This window comes from Colias philodice, chromosome 14 (genome assembly GCF_061535455.1).
Source record: "Colias philodice isolate Cphi_HAF_F1 chromosome 14, ilColPhil1 Martin Lab GWU primary, whole genome shotgun sequence".
Classification (NCBI taxonomy): domain Eukaryota; kingdom Metazoa; phylum Arthropoda; class Insecta; order Lepidoptera; family Pieridae; genus Colias; species Colias philodice.
The window spans coordinates 3,713,918-3,739,441 of NC_143099.1; the positions used below are offsets into that span (position 1 = coordinate 3,713,918).

Sequence of the window (25,524 nt, forward strand, 5' to 3'; positions counted from 1 at the left end):
GAAAGGCCATCTTAGTGGCATATGGAACTCAAGCAGTTGTAAAGATTATAACGAATGGCATCGTTTGTACACTCTTTGAAATAGAGACCTTATCAGAGAAGATAATGTTGGACTATTTAAGTATTTGTTTTATAATAAATATCAACTTGTTATTATTTGTGAGTGTCGTGAAATCGGTGGTAAAATCGGGTGTAAATTGTGCATCTCGAATGAAAGCAAGGCGAATGGTTTCATTGTTAGGTGTTGCCATCGTTTGTGACATGGTGACTCAGTTTTTCATACTAACATTCTTTCTTCAAGTTTGGCATACATTTTTCGTGGTGATGGATTTTTTTTACAACTATAGACTTTTACCCCTGACACTTATTTTACTTCTGAACAAGACATCCAGAGAACATTGGGCGACATATATTGAAAAGCGAAGGAATCAGCAAATGAGCCGTATTATTTAAATCTTAGCACAATTTCGGTTCATGTAGTTAAAGTTTATAATTTAAGATTATTGGTTTATTAATAATATTGAAGTTAAAAATAGGAACTACTTACATATTCATATTCAAAATTACTAAATTCTAAATACAAATATGTCTGTGATAACAATATGGTACAAAAACAGTCAATATTTTGCACAAAGATTTTTGTGAAAAGTGCTCAAACCGTGTTATAATATCGCAACACTGTATTTATACTAATAAATAGTTTGGAAAATCCAAAAGTGCACGCCTCATAATTTTTTTTAATAAATATTTATTAATTATTATTTTTGTTTATTTAATAACAATTAAACCACATCGAATCAGACCCTGAAAAATGAAAGGGTTCTATTCCTGAGCATACTCAAGCGTAAGAGAAAAAAAAAGACTCGATTAGTAAAGTATTTCGGTCGCTATCGTGTTAACAAGAAAAAGGATCCGCACATACAGACACACGGACGTCCAAGACAGAACTTTTTTAAACTGTTTTTTAACTAGTTTAAATAACAAAAATGATATCAAAAATATCATGAACGTTAAAAATAGTGTTTTTTCTTAATATGTGTGTGTATGTATTATCTTACAAGTGCAATGTATGATACATAAAGACATTTTAAGTTTGAAAAATCAGTTGTTTTGCGCGAAGTGACAGTAGTACCCACCTCAACGCTTCGCTTATGAGGCGTGCGATAAATTAACATATTTTTATCAAACAGGAAAATGTATTAATTAATTCAAATCGTATAAAATTTATACTGTCACTTATCAGAATGTTACGAGTACATTTTGTGCATACTGTCCACTTTACCAACTTACTACTTTGTGTCACTGAAATTGACGTCAAGTTTTCTTCAGAACATTCAACTTTAATGCATCTTCCATGAACTGTATATTTACATGAACTGAACTGTATATGTACTTACACGAAGTTTATGTGAACACAGTTTCTAATGTGTTTTATTGCTTAGTTGTATAGGTAAAGACGAACATAGATTGTTCTTTCTCCAGCTATTTATTGCATACAACAACTAAGTTAAGCAATTGATAAGATAAAAATAAACAGTAATGTTTAGACTCGTCATGGAATGGTTTGATTTTTTTTAGTACGGTAAGTCTTCACCCAACGAATGTTCATTTTAATTTTTAACTATGATGATGAAATTTTTTTTTTAATATTCTTCGAGCTAATCCTGGCACATAATATACGAATTTAGCTAGATCAAGTTCGTTTAAAATTTTTTTTTCTTTAATTTTCAAAACCTTCTATTATCAAACTATTCGTGTAAATAAAACACAAAAGAAAGTTCTATGTCATTGTTAAATAACAGGAAGGTGCTTCGAAGGTTCTAGCATTCAATGTAATGAGTCAGCAGTTGTAGCTTTTATAAAGATTAACTTGAAGCCATCAATAGAAAGGCTAAATGGAATGGAAAACGCTTGGAAACATTTAAACTTTAAAATTGTAGATGTCTGCTCTGAATTGTGACTTTTGAATTCTAAATAACTATAAAATATAAATAGCTCTATATATATCTTGAATTGAATTCAATCGCAAAAGCAGAGTCTTTTATACATATATAAAATGAAACATCATTTAATTACAGTAGCACCTCTATAAGTCGAATATCAAGGGAGACGCCAAAAAATTCGAGTTATAGAGTTTTCAACTTATGGAGGATTTCGACTTAGGCGGATTTTGATTCGACATAAAGAGTTTGAGATTTATAAATAATTTATTCTTATAAAGTTTGAGTTAGAGAGGTAAAATAAATTAAAATTCAACTTGCAGAGGTCACAAACATGTTTTAATTTATTATAAATCAACATTATTTTAAATCATTTTAAAATAAAAAATATGGCATTAAAAAAGTCAGTATTTTTTTTGCTTTAGATAATTTGGTTGTTCTCTTGCATTTTACAATCTATAAAGAGCAGAAAATTCTTCTTTTTCAAAGATACTGGTTTGCTTTATAAAATTTCGTAAGGTATTCCATGTGGTTCTTGCCTCTTTGATGGAAACCCATAGAGCGCATGTACTATTCACGTCTTCTATGTCATCTTAATCATTAGTATCGGTTTTCTGAGCTACTGAATCCATAATTTCGTCATCTGCAGATACTTAACGCAAACACGTGTTTCGTGAGTCATAAATTAATTATGTCCTATAATGTAAACTCCTAAAATGTTTTCTAAGAAACAATAGTGTACTTGCACTGTCGGCAAATTCTTAAATAGACTGGGGTAGAAGCCTTTAAAAATAATGAAAAGATAAAAAAAATCGCAGTCGGATGAAACCCATTAGAAAAGGAGGGGAATATGATGAAAATAAAAGGAAAAATAAATTACGGTCAATCCGAGTTCGGGAAGTGGGAGGGGGGAGCTTTTAAGAGAAAAAAATGGTTTCTCCTGATTTCCGACAAAACTACAAGTCCTATAGAAAAAAGTTCAATGGCAAAGTTTTAGGTAATTAAAAGTTCTACAACTTTTGTATTCACAATTTTTTCACATAACCTAAAAATTTAGGTGAAAAATTCAAAAAACCAAGTTTTTGGTCTTTTATTTTTATCTACTTCAAAATTTATTTTTTTTCTACGAAATTTGGTGGAAACTTACTTTATTATGTCCCAAATGCACTGTAATTTATTTGATTGAAAATATTTATTTTTTCGCCTTATTTTGAATTAATACCAAAAAAACAACCTAATTTTCAATCGAAAAGTCACCCGTCAAAATATCAGCTTTTTTCAAAAACTTGGGGTGCCTTTTATTCATTGAAATCTCTACTTTTATATGGTGTAAAAAAAAATAAACACCACTATAGTAAATGTTCTCAGAAAATGCATACAAACAGTGTAATAATGAGCTTTTACTAAATCAGGCACACTTCTTGAACTCTATATCTTCTCTTGTATCGGCTTTTCGGTAATATTTCAAAAGAAAAATAATTATCTGTTCTAAGTTTAATATTTTACAACATATTCAAAAGCAAAATGATGTCGATAAAAACATTTCAGGTAGTTCGAGAAGTGTGCCTGATTTAGTAAAAGCTAATTTTCACACTGTTTGTATGCATTTCCTGAGAACATTTACTATGGTGGTGTTTATTTTTTTTACACCATATGAAAGTAGAGATTTCAATGAATAAAAGGCACCCCAAGTTTTTGAAAAAAGCTGATATTTTGACGGGTGACTTTTCGATTGAAAATTAGGTTGTTTTTTTGGTATTAATTCAAAATAAGGCGAAAAAATAAATATTTTCAATCAAATAAATTACAGTGTATTTGGGACATAATAAAGTAAGTTTCCACCAAATTTCGTAGAAAAAAAAATAAATTTTGAAGTAGATAAAAATAAAAGACCAAAAACTTGGTTTTTTGAATTTTTCACCTAAATTTTGAGGTTATGTGAAAAAATTGTGAATACAAAAGTTGTAGAACTTTTAATTACCTACAACTTTGCCATTAAACTTTTTTCTATAGGACTTGTAGTTTTGTCGGAAATCGAGAGAAACCATTTTTTTCTCTTAAAAGCTCCCCCCTCCCGCTTCCCGAACTCGGATTGACCGTAATTTATTTTTCCTTACATTTTTATCATATTCCCCTCCTTTTCTAATGGGTTTCATCCGACTGCGATTTTTTTTTGTTTCAAAAATTATCTACTCTAGTCTAAAAGTCGTTATCTTATTTTTGTTCGAACAATAGAGGTAATAAATTCCAAATCATCAAGTTATAAAGGTTGTAAAAAAAAACGTTGCTATATTCGAGATACAGAGGTCAAATTAGATTTTTCGAGTTATAGAGTGAAAATATGTACCAAAATGACTTGGAGGGACTCGGTGATTATTTCGACTAACAGAGGGACAAAATTTCAAGTAATAGAGGTTTTCGGGTTTGAAGGGAAGGGAACAAGACATTTTTTCGAGATTTGGAGGTTTTTGACTTATCGAGGTTCGGCTTAACGAGGTGCTACTGTATATGGATTGTGGACCACGAAGTTTATTTAATAGAAAAAAATATTGATTGTTAGGTGGATTTCATCTCACATTTTTTCATTGTCACCTTAGCTTAGCTTCGGCTTTTTTTTTCAATATCCCACTTCCCGGATTAGAAAATGAAACTTGTAAAAAGACTGAAGTTTGAAATATCTTTGCTAGGTATATCGGATTTTCCAGTCGCAATATCCACGCTTGAATTTGCGAAAGCTAGTCGAAAATTGGAAAACGTGTGCTATGAAATATATAAAATTCATAGTCAATAATTTATGAAAGGACTGGATATCGGGAATTGAATCAAAGCCTAACCTTGTACATGCGTACACCTAAATTGCGAGTACTGAAAGCACATGTAAATTGAAAACGTATTCAGTAACGACGAGCGATATTACATTTCAATAGTCAGTCGCGAATATTCATGTCTGAATACAAAAGAGTCATTAAACTAGGTGCTATATGGGAATGGCTTTCAAAATGATGTCTCTATGTGGATATAGTCCACGTTAGGAACTCGTGCTACGACGGCTTTATATAGAAATGATAATAAATGTGCATGTTATAATGGTATGTTTTCTATATGAAAATATCCTAATACTTTATTTTAAATATTGAAACATTGGTTTGTCTACTGTTTGTGTTTGTTTTAAAATTATAAAAAAGTATAACTTAGCAATATCTATGTTAAAAAATCAGTTACCTAGTTATATAAATACACAGGCATAGAAGCCTTCGAAAACTAAAAATCACAAAATATCTGTCAAAACATATTAATAAAAAATATGTTTTCAAGGTGAAACTACCAGACCACAAATATACAAACACGCTACATTTAGTAGGGCGAAGAAAATTGAATTTTGCAATAGCGAGTGTCTCGGGTCGCGTCTTGATGTTCGGGAGAATCATAAACGGCTGTATTACGGCCGTCTGCTATACATGATACATAATAATGTGGAATATAGTGCAATATTTGTTATATGAATTATGTAATACATATGTTTTATACGTGCAATGTTTTTATAAGGATTGCAAGAAAATTATTATAGAAGAAGATATAAATACGCTTTAATTCTTGTATGTAAAGATTGTCTATTTATCTGGGTTTAACCCGGATAATGTATTTTTAAGCTATTGCATCGCGGGCCTTGAGCGCGGGGACCGAATCCAGAAATTCCGTAACGAAAAAACCTCACGCTCCCCACTCCGACGGGCACGGAGGTGTGGCTTGAAGGCATAACATGCAATAGCTTTACCGCGACAGTCCCCGAGTGCCACACGTCTTTTTATAATTTGAAAATATCTTTTTAGTTTAGCATAAATTATTGCCTATTGTAAATTATAAACTGTTTATATTGAATTCTTCTTTATTTTAGGTTAAAATTACAAGTTTTTCTATAAAGAAGCGTTCAATCTTTTTTCCAACATAGACGAAATCAAAATCTATCATTATTTTCGGAATCTTCTTATAAAAATTTCCCTTTTCGTTTGGGGACCTTTAAAATGTACATGAAGTACAACTTAGAAGTAGTTTTCCCCGGAGATATTACGAGACTCTCACATGAAAAGAGCATTAGACATACATTATCTGAATGGGTCCGACCCTACTTAGGTCTTTTGGTATACTCTTTTGATATTTACAACCAACAAATTGAAAAAAAAGCAACTAATAGCATTTATATTAGTTACATGACTAGAGTAAATTTGAATTGGGCAAAATTTATTTGGTTCATCACTACATAGTATAAAACAAAGTCGCTTTTTCTGTCTCTATGTTCCTATGTATGCTTAAATCTTTAAAACTACGCAACCGATTTTGATCCGGTTTTTTGTAATAGATAGAGTGATTCAAGAGGAAGGTTTTTGTATACATATAATGTAAAAGCAACTATGTAAAAGCATTTAACAATTTATGCTTATTATTTCGAGCATTTAACAATTTATGCTTATTATTTCGCTAATATTTCCTTTCCTTATTTCCATACAATGTTCAGCACATTGTATGTAAATAAGGAAAGGAAAAATAAAATAACATAATCACTAGCCCGTTAACAGGCTCTCTATTGAGCTGAAAAAAAAAACTTTAATTTTCTTACCGTTATAAAAGCCCCGTATCGACCGAGACCGTCAGATATGTTAATGGGATGTTCCATATTGATCTCTGTGTTCAACTCCTTAGGCCAAGAGTCCGGCACGACGGCATCTGCTGTGCCCAGACTCCAATACACCTGTGATAAATACGTGTGAGATAAATAATTTGAAAGTCTTAAATTATACAGATTTTATTTATTGAATAATAAATATAACTAAAGTACGAAATAAGTTTTTAATACGTGATATTATTCAGAATATAGGTTAAATGATTTAATAGATCTTCGTTCGTGATATTGAAAAATACATTTGCTGTTACTATTAGAGCGGCCGTACACGGGCGGCTCGAGCAGTTAACGGCTGAGCGACGTACACGAACTGCTCGAGCGGTCGGTCGTCGACTGCTCTAGCTGTCGCTACAAACCGCGCAGTTGACGGCTTGAAGCGGTCGCGACGGCTCGAGCTGTCCGTGTACGGCAGTGAATGAATGCCTATAGTTCACCGCGCGGTCGCGGTTTCAAGCCGTCGCGTCGGTCTCAACTGCTTGAAGCGGTCCGTGTACGGCCGCCCTTAGTCTTGTATTTTCTGGGATATGAAAACTTAATAATTATATTTTTAAACTAAAAGTAATCCAGAAGCTTTCCATGAAATTTGTATTTTTTATACGTATCGTGTCAATTCTAATAATTGATTTTATAAATGAAGTATTCATTCTAAACTAATTATATATTTCTGTAATGTGATAGAAATATCCGTAACGTAACGTAATAAAGGATATTATGTAAACAAAATCAAAAGAGGAAAGTCACATAAATACACAATGTACCTATCTACGAAAACGCTTTCGTAGCTTCTACGAAACATCGTGCGGAAGCTAGTTATTTTTTTGTTTTCGTGTATCTAAAAACCATTCACAATCACGAATTCACGAGAGAGGAATAAATTCAATAGTTAATATTTAGAAGAAGTTTTAAACGAAGAATTTTTCGTAATTCTTAAATGGAAGTTTCGCCACATTCGCGGTTAAAACATATAAATAACAACCAGACCTTTTTTTAAGCTTCAAATTTTAGACTTGGACCGTGTCTGGTAAGTAATTCATTCGTTTCTTGTGAAAAAGTTGGTCATATTTTTAGCCCTATAAACCTTAGTGAGTCATAAATAATATCTAAGCTAAAGTTGATAGTTTGTAAACATATTCAAGCTAAAATAACACAGTGCATTGAATTAATAGTCACGATCGATCAGAGCCGCTATAATTTATAGGTAGTGATATCAGATATATTTAAATTTGTACTATAATCAGTGTGCTATAAATAAAGCGAAGCACATTGCATTATAGGTAAGTAAGTATACTTTACATTACATATTTTTGTAAACATAATATTATACTTACTTATCAATAAATCTGAAAGTTATTTGCACACTACAACCTATTTTGTAGAACAAACGAAAAAAAATATTTAAATATGAATAACATTTCCTTATCATTTACATTTGCAGACTAGTATTAAAATACGTAAGCTAGAGACAAAAATTGCGAACGTACACCTATCTAGTTACCATAAAACCCATTACCACAATGAAAATATTTGTGTTTTATCGTCGAATATGCATATTTCATGCTGAATACGAACAATAAAAGTTAGTGAATCCATTATAAAATTAAACGCGACGGCACCGTGCAACCTCGTGCCACTTCGCTGTCGACTTACACAAACTTGCTAAATGTTAAATGGCTACGTTTCGTGAGACGGGAATAATAATAGATTCTAACTGCATTCATGGAATATTATTTTGATAACTATCTATTTAAAAAACGTGTTCGGCAAGTTGTTGAATATTTTCATTAATAACTAGCGGTCCGTCCCGGCTTCGCCCGTGGTACATATTTACGTTTTCTCTACATAAAAACCATCCTCGTACTTCAAGGAATATAATAAAAAAAGAATTATCGAAATCGGTTCAGCCGTTCTCGAGTTATGCGCTTACCAACACATTTTGCGATTCATTTTTATATATAAGATTTATTATTTAAATTAATTAAGTAGCTACGAATAACGAAAATAAAGTAGAGCGAAATCTAATCTGCATCGTAGCATGCAATACACGTCCAAAAATGATAATGATTCAAACTCTATTTTGCTTCGTGTTTGAAACTGTTGGTATGCCTACCGGCTACTGTTTAACCGTTAAGAGATCCCCGTACTGATAACCGTAATTGCAGAGCCAACGATTCCGTGATGGTTGTACAAAATACGGCAAAACTGGAATTTCCAAACATTATATTATAAACCGTCTTTGTTCTTAAGGCGCGTTTTAAAGAAAACCAGACAGGTGGCAGTTTATTAAGGGCGCTTTCAAAGGCTTCTTTGTGAGCGGATATAGCGACGTATAGCGTTGTTCTTTCATTAGCATTTCATACAATGCGCAATTAGTCCGTTTTTGTGTACACTGTACATGCTAGTCGACTTAACGATGTTGTATTTTGCGCTAACGAATGTTTTCACGCGAAAGTTTATATGGGTCAAGGATTTGGCGATAAGTTGTTAATTTTTATTGCTGTCATTTATCATCGCAATCCTTGATATAAAGTGTTGGTTTTTAATTTAGGTATTACGCAGGCCTAGCTCCCGAGTGAACAATTGTTCGTAGCCGTTGACTGTATAGATTGTAGAGTTCGTCACAATATATTTTATGATGCGCTTATTAATTTAAAAAAATATAAAATAATATATTGTAGTTTCTTTCCTGATTTCTAACGAATATCTGTCACAATAATTTTGATCAAGCTCGATCAACTTTAGATCAAGAGTCGTAAATTAGATATAGTATTTTATTTAATTAAATCGAGCCGAATCCACGAGAAAAAGTTTCAACAAGAAACAAAAAATATAATGATTAAAAAAATGAAGATACAAATATTTCATACAAGTTATCTACTTACATCGAATATTTTGCCAAGGTCGGTCCCGAGACAGGAGCAGTTGTACGCTACGATGCCCAATTCTTTTACCTACAAAAGATACAAAACGTAATATTATGTACTATCATATAATTTTTTTCCAAAATCACAAGAAAAGATAGGTACAAGAAAGGTAATAACCATTAATAGAGATTGGTGTGTTGTTTACGAAATACCTAGAATGTTTATGATGTTTTGAAGTCGACATATCCGGATACTGCGAACTCAGGCGTATCGGGAAACGATTGCAATGCAAACAAATGTAGATTTCAAACCTAGACGAATGATTATTATTTGTTTCAATCTCAACCTAGTTTATCCAGGATCAAATTTTTCAGTCCTTAGCAAAATTATTTAAAGTGCTTGATACACGCAAAAAAAATATGTATATAAAATAATGTATATACTGGTGCGAGTAAAATAAAATTATCCTGGGTTTTTATTATAGAAATAAATTTTAAAATCAAATACATTTTCAATCAATTGGGACTTATGTTTGCAAATAAATGTTTTTTTAACCTAATTTATAGTTCCTAAATAGAAGATAAAAAAAATATATATTATTAAAGGATTTTTTTTTATTAAAAACCTAATTAATTAAGTATGTATATTTGTTTGGAAAAATATCGTTTTTATCATGGACGTATAAAAAAAGACGGACGGTATATCGCCTAAACATTGAGTGAAGCCTAGTAATGGCGGCGAAACATCCATGTGTGTGTGCCATGTTGCCATAGCAACAGCTGTCCTGAAAACAATGGCGGCTGTATTTTTTTCTATAAATTTTGCCGTAATAATTTTGTCATTAAAACATAAAAGAAATAACTTGCTTCCCTGTGGAATGTAATTCCTTGTGTTTTGTTATTTAAAATTGTACTGTTGCGACACCATTTAACCACGCAAGACGGCATTTTAAATATTTTTTGTGAAACAGTGACGCAGTTAATCAGTCGGTAGTTCACGACGTTATGGCGGCCGACTAGCTTACTATGGTGAGAGTGTGTGCGTGTTTATTGTCTTTACACGATCGCTAGCTTACTATGGTGGCTTCACGTTGTTTGTTCGTAATACGGCGTCCGTCTTTTTTTATACTTCCATGGTTTTTATACATACTTGTGTTAACGATCGCCAGTCCATGTTAGCACTGCCGATGTAGAAATGCGATCTGTCTATTATCCAAAACTTCGTATGTAGAACGCCACCACCCAGTAACTTGGAGAAATTTAAACTGCGTACCTGCGTAAAATAAAGAAAATAATAAATGTTATAACTTATTTGTTTTAAGATAATTCTCAGGTAAATAATATTTATTTCAGAATTTGGGCAATAAATATTTGATTCATGCCTTATAGGTTTCTGAATCAGATATCGTAGTATGCAAAAAGCTCTCATTTGAACAAGTCAAGATTTTCATTCGTTAAGTTCGTATAAAATAAATAAAAAAACTTCAGAGGTGAGACTTTTTTCGAGAAAAAGCTTTGTACATTCAAAAAAAGGGTTTTCACAGCCGTTTTAGAGTCTACCTGGGCGAGCATCATTTAAAACTAAATCTTAAATCTACTAATATCAAACATAACATATTTGACATGACACATCCATAAATTCTTATAAACCTTCGCATATTACACAATAAAAAATCGCGTGTAGAATTAATCTTGTTCTATTAAAATAAAACTATTTCGCTTTTTCGCGGTACAGCTTATTCATTGTATGGGTCATTTATTGTAACGATCATTAAGGCCGACGTTACTGATAAGTGACTGGCTTATTATACCCTTTTGAAATACCTGAAGCCAGTATATAAAAGTATGCTTTAAATGAAGTTCCAATACAATGACTATAAATTATAATTACTAGTATTTTAGAAGTTTGACTATGATCAATGTGGGGTATAGTTCTATGATGGTGATAGAACATAAAATAATCAATATGAAAAACTACACTTAAATTCACAATAAAATTAGTTTTAAAATAAATAAGAACAATCACAATAGTAGTATGTAATTAATTATTTTTATTTGAATAAAAGTATAAAAAAATACAAAAAAAATCTGTTTTTTTTTTCATAAACCCTCCTACACTTCCTATATATAAATATTACAGAGAATACATAATGCAAGAAACTTACTTGTGCCGCTTTTTTCTTAACTAAATATTCTGTGTCTATATTAGGATGAGTCTTTGAGGGCCAGTTTTGAGCAATTTTTACTTTTATATTCCTTTTCAATCCAGCTGCAAGCAAGGCTTGGAATACTTGTTCACCCTAAAACAAATAAAGATTATTTTTTGTGGATATATAAAAAACTAAAACAACAAAGTACAGCCAATAATAAAAAGTGATCTCACAGCATGTCATTCTCATAATCTAAAAACATACTTTTTAAAAATAAACTAGGTAATCAAGATAAAAATATATACAAGTGACATTGCATTACTTTGTTGAAATATCTTTTTTTTCTTCTAATAATCTGTTCAAACACTTATTAGCATATAAACAAAAAATAAAATAATTACCTCAATAGAGGAATTATATGGATACTCTTCATTAAACCTAAGTGTCCAATATAAGGACGCTATCTCTATAGAGTTTTGAGCTTCATCTATCAAGTCGAGCCACACGTTTTTCGTTTTCGCATGTGTAGAATTAGGCGGGTACATGTGGCCCTCAGGTATACTTTCTACTAATGATAACCTGCAAAAAATATTCTTAATAAAATATTGAAAGAAGATATCTCATTGATAAGTCATAAATAACAATTCATTTTGTATAGTTGGAAACAAAACCATAAATAAATCTACTTTCAGAACTTTTAGCACAATCTTCTTTACTTTATTTGAGAATAAACTCTTTCATGGATCTATTAGGTAGAATCCACATGTAAATTATTAGTATATAATACAAAGAAACACACAAAATCCTTACCTACACTCATCTGAGCAATGCAAATCTCTTGCCGCAGTTGGCAGCACATGTGCTATATTTGGTTGATCTAGCAGTGGTACCAACACCACAAGCACTATCAACAGTATCACTATGGATACAGGTATGCAGGATGGCCTACACCATATACTGCGTTTCTTTCTCCTAAGAACAAATTGAAAGGAAGAAAGTGCATTAGATTTTAATAAAAAGTGAGTAGTTAGACAAGTACACAAATACTAAAATAAAGTGCATGTTCAATAAAGAAAAAAATGAAATTAAAAGTTTCAAATTTTAACATGTTATTGTAAAAGTATTGTAAAAAAGAGTAACAAGTTATTAACATGTCAGTGGATTTGCAAATTTAAAAAAGTAATTATATCCTCGTTCTTGGTTTCCATATAAAGTAAAATATGATTTATATTATTAACATACTTGTCATGGTAGCTATTTCCATTTTCATCTCTCATCATGAATATTTGCTCCCACTGCTCCAACTCTTCATCAGATGACGACGCGTTCCCCACACTCCCTGATTCTAGTACAGTCTAAAACAATACAGATAAACTTAATTATTCCGATCAATTCTAAAAATTCAAAGACCGTAAAATTTAATTCCAACCTACTTTAATTTTTTGGAAGATTTTTGAATACATTTTATAAATATAATATTTACAGTTGATAATGTGAATATAAAGTAAAAAGAGTTCACAAAAATATATAATTATTGCATTGTTATCTTATTTCAATAATCAATTCATGAAAACAATAAATTCATGAATTTGTTTACGTTTCAAAATCACATAAATATTGATGACATGACAAATTGACAATGACAAGTGACAACTGGGCACTGGCAAATGGCAATTAAATATTTATTTGACAGTGACGCGAAATAGGCGAATGATACAGGTATGATACAATATGTTTTCTAAATATTAGAATCTAAAATATTGTGAAAATATTAATTTAAAGGTACGCGGTAACTGTATAATTAAGAATATTATATAAAAAAAAACAATAACCCCCACAGATAAAAACATTAGACATTTAACATCTGGTATAATACTTCATATAATCATTGAGATAATATTACTATACGTATGGAGGAGACACCACGAACAAAATCTGTGCGCCATTTTTTTGCTCTAACTAAGTTTTAAAAATTATTATCTAGTTAGGTTCTTACCGATGAAAGTTATTCCTTTGCACATTTCCGTATTATTTGTATTATTTGTGCAATATCGTAACACACATGAAGGCATATTTGATGCGTTTCACTTTAAAACCATTAAAAAAACCGCTCAACATACGTCAGGCGTATGTTGAGCGGAACATAAGTGATGTAGGCGGTGTCGTCTCCATATATGTATATCTCAATGCATATAATATACTTTGTTATGATCGGAAATAAAACTAGATCGGCAAGATAATATTTAGATAATTTATATTTTAGTTCTTAATTTTGAATATACGTGTCTTATTGCATCATGTTTCCTATTCGACATAATAAGAACATAAGTCATAACTCATCTAACACCATAGAAGAGAAATATATACTTAAAATATTTAGCTCATACTAAAGGAAATGTTAAACACCGAATAAATGAAAAATGCAAAAGACTAAGATTTTATAATTAAAAAGTTAATGCGATAGAGATTATGATCATCGTTAAATACTTAATAATAATTTTATTTGGCGTTTATATTGCACGCCTCATAAGCGAAGCGTTGAGGTGGGTACTACTGTCACTTCGCGCAAAACATCTGATTTTTCAAACTTAAAATGTCTTTATGTATCATACATTGCACGTGTAAGATAATACATACCTACACACACATATTAAGAAAAAACACTATTTTTAACATTCATGATATTTTTGATGTCATTTTTGTTATTTAAACTAGTTAAAAAACAGTTTAAAAAAGTTCTGTCTTGGACGTCCGTGTGTCTGTATGTGCGGAGGATTTTCTTGTTAACACGATAGCGACTGAGATAGCGACCGAAATACTTTACTAATCGAGTCTTTTTTTTCTCTTACGCTTGAGTATGCTCAGGAATAGAACCCTTTCATTTTTCAGGGTCTGATTCGATGTGGTTTAATTGTTATTAAATAAACAAAAATAATAATTAATAAATAATTATTAAAAAAAAATTATGAGGCGTGCACTTTTGGATTTTCCAAACTATTTTATTCTATAACTCACCATATTATTGAATTTACGACACACACCGTAACTGAGAAATTTGACACTTTGGGGAGATGGATATAAATAAGTTACTGTTTCTACTAGCATCATGAACGCAATGTCTTAATTTAAGTATAGGTAGTACTGTATCCTTGCATTCCTTTATTATTCGTGCAGGCGCAATAGCTTCAAAAATATAACTGCAAAGTAAATGACGTCGACAACCGCATTGTGCATGTGCATTTTAAATACTAGGTTAGTTCAAACCGTAAAACTATCCAGGGCAACAGTTTTAAACATAGTCATTATCGTTATACCAGGCACCTAATGGTATAATTTTATTGTACAAATCATTTTTGATGGGCAGGTTGCATGATTTTTATAATAGTGTTTTTACTTCAACTTATTACGCTAATTGATACTTTTTAGTTCGGTACACAGATAATTTAATATTATACTAGTTAGTTCCGTAGGTATCAATTAATTTCAGTGAATCTTTTCGTTATTTCAAAGATTTTGGAACAACTTTATAGTATAAAGTTGTTCCAAAATCTTTGAAATAACAAGTATATATAAAGTATATAGTATAAAGTTTATACAACAGAATATGATCGCTTGATTATTCAATCTTTCTATAAAGAAAATCAAAAGTGGAAATAAATTCAGATATTTTTCATATTTATTTCAGATTATACGAGCCTATACGAGCAAATCTTTCCTAAAAGTAAATATATGTAACAGGTAACACCCAAGCCATATTCAAATTATGAAAAAAAAAATGTTTTCCTATAAGTTATAACGCATTTTATTCTAAATTTTCCCCCCCAGTAGGTACTCGCTTTTACTCACAAAAATTGTTTAATTTTGTTCATTTCCGAATCATAAAAATTAATTCAATCATTTTTTGCATCGCTTTTGCATCGTTAGTACGATTTGCATATTATGCAAGAAATAAAAAATTTTATCTAGGTATAATGGCTATAATCTGTTGTGACCAAACACTATTTAGTTACATATTTATATCCATTGGAAATTTTGTAAATATATGTATTAGTGGAGCGCCGTAAGGTTTATACCTCGGAATCCAGGGCCAGTCAATGAATCTTAATATAAACCTTGAAAATATGTTTTTAATAGTATATAGAAAAATGTTAAAAAAAATTTTTTTCGCGCTCTCAATTTTTTAAAAATTATTATAAACAACTAGCGGTCCGCCCCGGCTTCGCCCGTGGTACATAATATTTTCGTTTTCTCTACATAAGCACCATCCTCGTACTTCAAGGAATATAATAAAAAAAGAATTATCGAAATCGGTTCAGCCGTTCTCGAGTTATGCGCTTACCAACACATTTTGCGATTCATTTTTATATATAAGACTAGCGGTCCGCCCCGGCTTCGCCCGTGGTACATATTTACGTTTTCTCTACATAAAAACCATCCTCGTACTTCAAGGAATATAATAAAAAAAGAATTATCGAAATCGGTTCAGCCGTTCTCGAGTTATGCGCTTACCAACACATTTTGCGATTCATTTTTATATATAAGAAGAAGAAGATAAGATTATTAATTTTTTGGAGTTTTCATTGATTTATATTAGTCAAAAGTCATATTTTAAAAAGAACAACTATTACAAACTTGAAAACTTGATCTTGGATCTTTAGGGACTGCAGATATTATACCAATGAAGATCGGGTTGGAGAATAGAGGGGATAACAGCAGCTGTTCGGTATTGTTCATGGCGGGCCCTCACAGGATAAGCTGTTGTTTTCGTTCCGAAAAATATTTATTTCAGATTTTTGTTTATTAAAAATTAATGTTTATATTATTGTGCAGTGAGTGTGATAAAAGTTAATTACTGAACATTACTGAGTTTTAAAAACTTTGAAAATAGTGGCATAAATAATTTGTAAGTATTTGTTTTTCATTTATATTACATGCTTTTGAAAACAGTTATAAATATTTTGTAATAAATCGATGTTAAAAGTTAGAATAAAATAGTAGAATTTAATAATATAAATCATTAATTATGTAAAAGTTAGTTATTAATATTACTAATATTTGTTGTTGCAGCCACGTGTCGCAATGGGTGAACCATCCAGTATATTGATGTACAAGCAATGATGAAGCTCATTTGTGATAAAATCGGATCTAGTTCTGAATTAAGCTCTGAACTAGGAGATATTATAAAAGTCACTAGAGGCATATCATCATTAAAAGCTGCATCTGCGAAAAGAGGGGATGGACTTTCTCAGTATATACAGGGTGTCCCACTTTCGGTATACTAAGCGCAAGGGGACTTGTAGTTTTGCATACGCTGAGTACGTAAAAAATAATTATAAAATTCCAGACGCATTTTTTTTTTAAATAGAGGAATTCTTAAAATTCCATGTGTACACCCCCAACAAGCAAACCGCGCAACTTTGCCACCCACATGTGAGCTATCGTTTAAGATTATGTTTTCATAGACAAAATACTCACATTAGCGAAGCGGTATATGCCGGCTGCGCGAAGCCAGAGACGAATACATGGATTTTAAGGAAAAATTTTGCAAAAAATTTTTCGCGTAATTTTGTTATTTAAGTATTTTTTATGTGATCAGTGTATGCAAAACTACAAGTCCCTTCGCGCTTAGTATACCGAAAGCGTGACACCCTGTATAAATACTCGCGACTTTGTCTACGTGCATTCGGTATGCAGACAAAAATATATTAATAAAGGATGCATTAATTCTTAATTAAAAAAAGAACACCACATCTGCATGCTCTCCACCTAAAAAAAAGCTTCGAACAGCTACTTCAATTGATTTTGATTGGAAAACTAGGTGCTTCTTTTGTGAAAAAGAAGCACCAAGCTCATGCAAAACAGGATGTGGAGCATCTTGTGGGTGCAGGAAAAGTGGATTAAACTGCACTGCAGCTTGCTTAGAATGCAATGGTGACAGCTGCACTAATCCTTCACCTACAATCTATATCAACGAGATCGACGACGACGACAATAATGTACAATGATGTAACAATGTGTATAGTTAATGATAATTTTTTTTTGTAACTTATTTTTTACGATAATCTAATAAATTAACATTGAAGTTACTCTGCACATATAATTTATTACAAATAAAATTAAATTTTTCACTATAAACACTTTTTCCCCCTTCGCGCCTCTCATTTTTCAGTAAATTGTTGTTAAAAATTGTTGTAAATCGAGATCGGTCAATTTTTTTTTTTTAACTTTTTTATTTGAGGTTTTAATAATGCAGTCTCATACTTGATATACAGATTCATTGACTGGCCCTGGGTTCCGAGGTTTGACCATTTTTATGCCTTACGGCACTCTACTATATATTATACTAGCGTTACGTTCCGGCTTTTCGGTAGTACATAAATATATATAACACTCAGGGATCACGTAAATATCCACTGTGGAATTTTTTTTGAAATCGGTCCAGCAGTTCACGAAGTAAGCGCGTTCAAACAAACAAACTCTTCAGCTTTATATATCTCTTCAGCTTATTAGTAGGTAATTATAGCATAGATTTATAGAGTAAATAATATATTATTAGATAATTCTAATAATTCAATACTTATACACTACCTACTAGGTTTCCGCCCGCGGCTTCGCCCGCGCAGTCAAAGAAAAACCCGCATAGTTCCCGTTCCCGTGGGATTTCTGGGATTGCGTCATTTTCCCGGGATAAAAAGTAGCCTATGTCCTTTCTCGGGTATCAAAATATCTCCATACCAAATTTCATCAAGATTGGTTCAGTAGTTTAGGCGTGATTGAGTAACAGACAGACAGACAGAGTTACTTTCGCATTTATAATATTAGTAAGTATGGATTGAGTATGGACTATTCAGTATATATAATACACCCCTACCTTTAACCTTCAACTTGGTCTTGTTAGAGGACTTGCGTGTTGACCTGTTGTCACACTTTTGTCGGCAAAGTGATTAGTAAAATACAGAATAATAAATCACTTTTGATATCCGATACAAAATCAAACACGCAATAAAACCTTAAACCGTGTTAACTCGATAGCCGCCGAAACACTTATTTCACGTATTTTCATTACATGTAATTTTGTCGAAATCACTAGCTACCTATGATACCTAGAACGTTTATTATTCTAAAAGGGTTTAATCAATATGTTGTTAAGCTTTCAGTTAAAAAAGTAGGTATATTTAATGGATAAAAAATTACCTATAGTAATTTTAAGGAGACTGTATCAGTGACTCTACAATCTACATGTAACTTTCTTTCACTCTTTTACTCAATTTTTATAACATAATATAAAATGATTACATTAACTACTAGTAAGTAACTAGGTTACTATCTGGAATATACGATTTTATTTATTTTAATAAAAAAATTTCACTGGACAAAAAGACACAAATTATAATAGGTACTTACATACTTTTGTACCCTCCTATACAATATTAATTACAATACCTCACGTATATTATTTGAAGTTTTCCCACGATGATTCATAAACTTATTTTATATAAAAAGTCATGTTTGTTTCCAGGTGCCTATTATTTTAAAACACTCGAGCATGTTTAGCTAATGCATCAGTAAGTTAAAGTTATAGAAAACTACTAAAGTGTATAGCTATAGAGATAAGGAGGTACTTTAACTTTACAATTTAATCCATTAGAGAAACTAGCACGAACGCGAAATACAATGCAAAATATTTAAATAATTTCTATCCATTTTACCGAACGGAAAATAAAAGACAATTTAACGAGAGTGGCAAAGAAATTCTAAACTGGGTTTTAATTGTTATTTTAAATTGAAATGGCTGTTCGAAGAATCACAACTACAATCTTTAGTCATAATGACTAGGGCTATGAAACCTAAACGTGCCACTTTATTTTTATTATTGATTAATAAATAATAATACCGTGCGTCGGTATGTAAGCTAGGCCACACGGTATCCACTGTCCATAATTAAGTAAAACATATACCTACGCCGTATGTGCAGCGTTTGAAAATAAACTAACAAACTAAGAAGCAATACATGGAGATGGCTCGTAGTTTATGCTCTTTCGAAAAGGGATAAAAAATTCAGGACCGCAAAGCTGTAACGAACGTTCTCAGGCCCTAAATATTTTAACAACCCCGACGATCATATTAGTTCGTTGCGAGTGTATATTCAAGAAACTACACGGTGAGTCAAGTTGGTGTTGCATAAATGAAATTACGTACATTATTAATTAATATAAACAATTAACATCATCAATTTACTGTACATTTTTAATGATGTTTGTTTTTATGGCACCGCAGTACCGCACTACCTATATTGCTTACGATGAAGGCACCATATTTTTAAATGTGTACCTACTCTCTGTTATGTTAGGTATAATTTTTTCTGTAAATATTTCATTGTAACTAAGTACGAAATTGATATTATGACGAGAATGATGCGATGAATTGTAAAATAATTATGATTTCACGTCGGTACAGCAATAATGATGAGATTATTCAATGCAATTAAGCTTTATATAAACCTGGTTCATATTTGGTCCATGTTTATACCTAGTAGTTATGTGCTAGGGTATGAATAGTTGGTAGGTACTTATAATTTGAATAAGCAAGTTATTGCGACGTTACCATGGCAACGCGTTTAATAACAAATTAGGTAAATAACGGCATGATTAATGTGCTCAAAATTGATGAATCTAGGACAATGATTGATAAAGGAACTATAAAGACTTTCTTTAATCATCTACTATTACATATTTGATAGCTGATCGGTAATTGAATAAGTTTGTTCATTAAAAATGTATCTTTAAGGTATCTTTATACATACATATTTGAATAACGACATTAGGTATAGGATAATATAATATATATTTTTTGTATTGTTCTATATGGATTTGTTGTTTTAGGTACTCAATAAATAAAAACGCTTTAAATCTTTTTCAAGTTTTCCATTAGATAATGAAAAATTACGATGAATTTTATTAATACAACTGACTAACTGAATATCAAAAACGCTACAAAATTTATGTTTACAATACCCAAGAAAAAACAAAGCGTTCAAACAAAAGTTCACTGGCCCTTGAAAGAGTGTAAATGTTTTTAAAACCTCAGTTGAACTCTAAACGCTTTACAAATATTGTCTCTAAAAATATTAGTATGGACAATAGCAGTGGAAATGTGCAATAAATTAGCATACCATAACTGACGCTATTTCGTTTATAGACCAAGACTTCTTAAAGGTTTTCCTAGGGCCTTTGATAATGCCATACGAAAGGTGGTGCCTAATTTACAAAAAAAACATTTAGTCGTAATCATGGACGTATAAAAAAAGACGGACGCCGTATTACGAACAAACAACGTGAAGCCACAATAGTAAGCTAGCGATCGTGTAAAGACAATGAACACGCACACACTCTCACCATAGTAAGCTAGTCGGCCGCCATTACGTCGTGAACTACCGACCGATTAACTGCGTCACTGTTTCACAAAAAATATTTAAAATGCTGTCTTGCGTGGTTAAATGGTGTCGCAACAGTACTATTTTAAATAACAAAACACAAGGGATTACATTCCACAGGGAAGCAAGTTATTTCATTAATGTTTTAATGACAAAATTATTACGGCAAAATTTATAGAAAAAAAATACAGCCGCCATTGTCATCAGGACAGCTGTTGCCATGGCAACATGGCACACACACATGGATGTGTCGCCGCCATTACTAGGCTTCACTCAATGTTTAGGCGATATACCGTCCGTCTTTTTTTATACGTCCATGGTCGTAATAATATTTTTCTCACCCGATACCTTATATACGTTACAAATTCTGTTTTATGTAATTTGGTCACAGAAAAGCAAAAAGTGTTCTGTAGCAAATTTTCTGCGACAAGACCGACAGACACGAAAGTTTACCTAAAAGGGTCAGTTTTAAAATTATCTATCCTAATATCTACCTACATAAATACATATAAAAGCTTCATTTCGAAATATTAATAAAGAAATTATTTGATTTCACTTGAAAATCTTTTGTTGAGCGGTCATTGTTACGCCAACGCAACGGTTGGAAGCTGTCAATACATCAACCGCGGTACAACTCAATATCATATCAGCGAATAGTACAGAGCATGCCTTTGAATATATTCATTGTTCAAAGCTTATCTTTTTCATATACCTTTTTTATATTCATGTGGAAAAAATAACAAATGTAAAGGTTTTCGAGAACCTATAGCTACTGTGCGTCATGTATTTTTTTTATTTCACGCAAAATAATAACAATGTTATCTGTAGACTCAGTCACAGTGAGTTTTTCTTATATTTTCAATAACTGGTCATTTTTATAGATATGCTTTTCATGCATCAATTGCCAAAGAACCTTGGCAAATTTGCCTTAAAAATAAGCTCAATATTAAGATAGAGTTTTATACTTAATATCTAGTAGGTATCAATACTGCGTAGGTAAGTACACGATTTTTCGGTGAAAAAGAAACTATACGATTATGATGAAATAACTAAATCACAATCTCATAATGTCGTTAAAGGTCTCGGTAATCGTAAAATCGCGTGATACTTTGCTATTTCGTGAAATTTCTAAAACATCAAACATTTTTATGGGATACGCAATAATTTCGCTTATGTAAGCAATTTATCGCAGTATCATTAAACTTAATGAGGCATAACAGCCATTAATATACGAATAAAAAAATGTTATCCGTATAATATGGAGCATCTTTATATGACGCTTATTAATTTAGAACAAATAAATAATAATACTTAATAGACTCTTCGATATTGTAAGTTCTCCGATAGAGCTTTTTTAAACTTTAGTCAAATTCATAAGACATTTATATTTTGGGGGACTAATTATAATAATTATTACACATAATATAGGAACGGAACACTATAATTTGTTATTTTCACTAGTAAAGAATAATATCTTATAAATTATAATCTATAGGTACTAATATTATAAAGCTGAAGAGTTTGTTTGTTTGTTTGTTTTTGAACGCGCTAATCTCAGGAAGTACTGGCACGATTTGAAAAATTATTTCGGTGTTAGATAGACCATTCATCGAGAAAGGCTATATTATATCATCAGGCTAAGACCAACAGGAGCGAAGCCACGCGGGTGAAACCGCGGAACGCGTACCTAGATTATACTAAATTCCTTAACAAACTCGTAGCTTGCAAAATACCATGATAAGAACGACATTTTAAGGTTAACCATTCGATAGTTGACTATCAACATTTCAATCTATGATTCAATTGCTTCGTTGACATAATGTCGCGGCTGAGCAAGTGACATCGCGTGTGGTGTAGCCGTCGGTACACGAGTCTATGTGCAAGTAGGGTAGCCATTCTACACTTCTTTGTTTTGATATTAAACTAAGACGTATTGAGAAAGTATATTCCCACCAAAAACATAAATGTAAAAATTGGATCGCCAGTTCTCTTCGCTTGAACTCGGCTTGACACGCTGCCGCGTGTCTAGATTAGGTACTGCGCATGTAAAGTAGTAAGCTTCAGTTAATATTGAACGTCGTTATTAGGTAATTTTACAAATGAATATTTTTCTTTTAACACATAAACTTCATTTCATCTTTACTTTCCTGAAAGCATTTTGTTGTATATAAATAATCGTTGTTATTAATGATCAAAGCAAAACTTAGTGATTTTCTATAATCGCCATTACATGTTACAACCATTTATTATTATTCTTGAAACAGAAAATCTAAGCGTATAAATATATTTGCTTTCTTATTAAACCACTCCCACTATCGCCAAGTAGGTAGTTGGACTTGGATTGGATTGTCCTCGAACGTTAGTAAAGTTATCGCATTGCATGACCTATATTCCCTTGCAAAGTGCATCCAATAGAGCCACTTAAGGTCATATTCCAGATTCTACAAGATCTCCTTATATCATTATATAAGGCAGTTCCCTTGGAGGCATTCACGTCACACATTCTAAATTATCCAATATAATACCTATTATGTGTATATGGCTCAGAATAATGCGCTTTGCCTTCGTTGCTTCTTCTATCTGAGCTTCTTGCATATTTTGCACATTGCATGCATATTTTTCAATGTACAAACAGCAAATAGCCGATTGTTTACTTTGCAAACATTGAATTTTACAATTTAAAAGTTCGAGCTGTGGTGATAATGGTAGTTCAGTATATCATTTGATATGCTGTGGTATAATAATTAATAATGATTACATTATTCTGAGAATTCGGTGTATTGAAATTTACAAAGCAATCAAAGGATCATTCTCCAGCTACGTATATTATTCTAAGTTCTAACATTGGACACTAAACAACACCATTTTTGATATAGATTTTATTGCAATTCATAACCTCAATGGTTATACGTTATGTTATGTTTGTCAGATAGTTGTTACCAAAACCTTCCCCGAAATAAAGTATACTTGGAGAATTTTCGTAGGTATACAGGTAACCACGCTACGCCGAGGGTAAACAAAATTTACGATCGTATTGAAACTCGATGAAAATTCATTGATAATAAAAAAGATAAACAAATGATAGACAATATAATGGTAAATCGATTCAGCTTGTAATTACTGCCATAATATACATGAATCGTGTTTGGAGTATGGATTCGTGTTTATAAAACCATTATGGTTTACAATGAACACCTATAAATCGAGTAACTAGGTTAAAATTATTAATAGAAGTTAGAGCAATCATATTTCAAATTGTGACTTCTATGGATACGATGGAATTTTTAACAGCGATTTCAGTGGTAAACGTTATTTAAATGCCTCATAGTAAAAAATATTTCCGCAGTAGAGCTACTTACTTATCTTATGCAAGTATTCTAATAACAAGTACGTTTTGATCCAATATCGAAGATATTTAATAGAAAATGGCGCTCTGCTTTTATGTTTGTTAAATCTTTTGGCGAATAAAAATTTTATTAGTGAGCGAAACGCATTTTGCAAATCCAATATGATGCAAACTTTAAAGTACCGAATGTTCATATTATGTTTGAAGTATTTGATAAGATTTCGAAGGCTGCTATAACACGAGTTATTAGGAATCGTAAAACTTTATTGAACATGGTCGTTGGTCAGGGACATCGGACACGAGAGAATTTAACGATCACCTCGGTACATTTAGTTCGTTTCATTATTGATTCTACATAAATCAAAATTAGTATTATCTCAACGGTTACTCATGAAATCAAATATCTGACGAAAACGTATTTCTTACAATTAATTTTAAAAAATCATTTTATAAATATTTAAGAGGAATAAGACATGAAATTTTTCTTGTCCAGTTCAAAATACACAAGTTTTTTTATGTGATTTTTTTTAATAAGTATGTATATCTATATTATCTAATCATGAAAACAAGGCATTGATTACAATGCAATATACCGAATTAATTGTTGCGATACTAGTATTTGAAATTGTTTTACCATGACTACAGTCGTATAGATATTATGATCAATGATCATACCAAAATTCAGGCAAGAGACGAACTTCGAGCACCTCTGTCGGTTAACATAAAACTATATATAATGAGGTAAACATAAAACAAATAGAGACCCACTTTTATCTTTTAAATTTTTAACTTTTAAATTATTGACATGGATACATTATACATGTAAATGTAGATAAAAATAATTAAGTTAGGTATGTACTATATAGTACCTACCTCACCTACATTTGATGGTCTTCAATGAACACATCTTTTCGATTTATAATAAAATATTTGAGAAATACGTTTGACATTTTAAACTAACAGATATAGAGTAGGTATCTACCGAAAGAAAATAATAAATATTATATACTTGAAGCAAAGACTTATAAACATAAACTAAATTACTTTTCTTGAGTTACAGTTACGCCGAAAGTAACGTAAGCAATCCTTACGAATTGAGACAAATAACAGATAACTCG

The 25,524-nt window shown here is 31.4% G+C and overlaps 1 protein-coding gene across 1 annotated transcript in view; it reads right to left on the minus strand.

The window, feature by feature from the left end:
• LOC149482737 (5'-3' exonuclease PLD3-like) overlaps positions 1–25,524 on the minus strand; it is a 37,334-nt gene that overhangs the window by 6,444 nt on the left and 5,366 nt on the right. Inside the window, exons 2-8 of the mRNA XM_089703345.1 lie at positions 12,870–12,982; positions 12,438–12,599; positions 12,029–12,206; positions 11,643–11,777; positions 10,628–10,750; positions 9,497–9,565; positions 6,555–6,686 (exon numbers count right to left, since the gene is read on the minus strand). Of these exons, the coding sequence (XP_089559471.1) occupies positions 6,555–6,686; positions 9,497–9,565; positions 10,628–10,750; positions 11,643–11,777; positions 12,029–12,206; positions 12,438–12,599; positions 12,870–12,982 (912 nt within the window). The remainder of the gene's footprint in view (positions 1–6,554; positions 6,687–9,496; positions 9,566–10,627; positions 10,751–11,642; positions 11,778–12,028; positions 12,207–12,437; positions 12,600–12,869; positions 12,983–25,524) is intronic.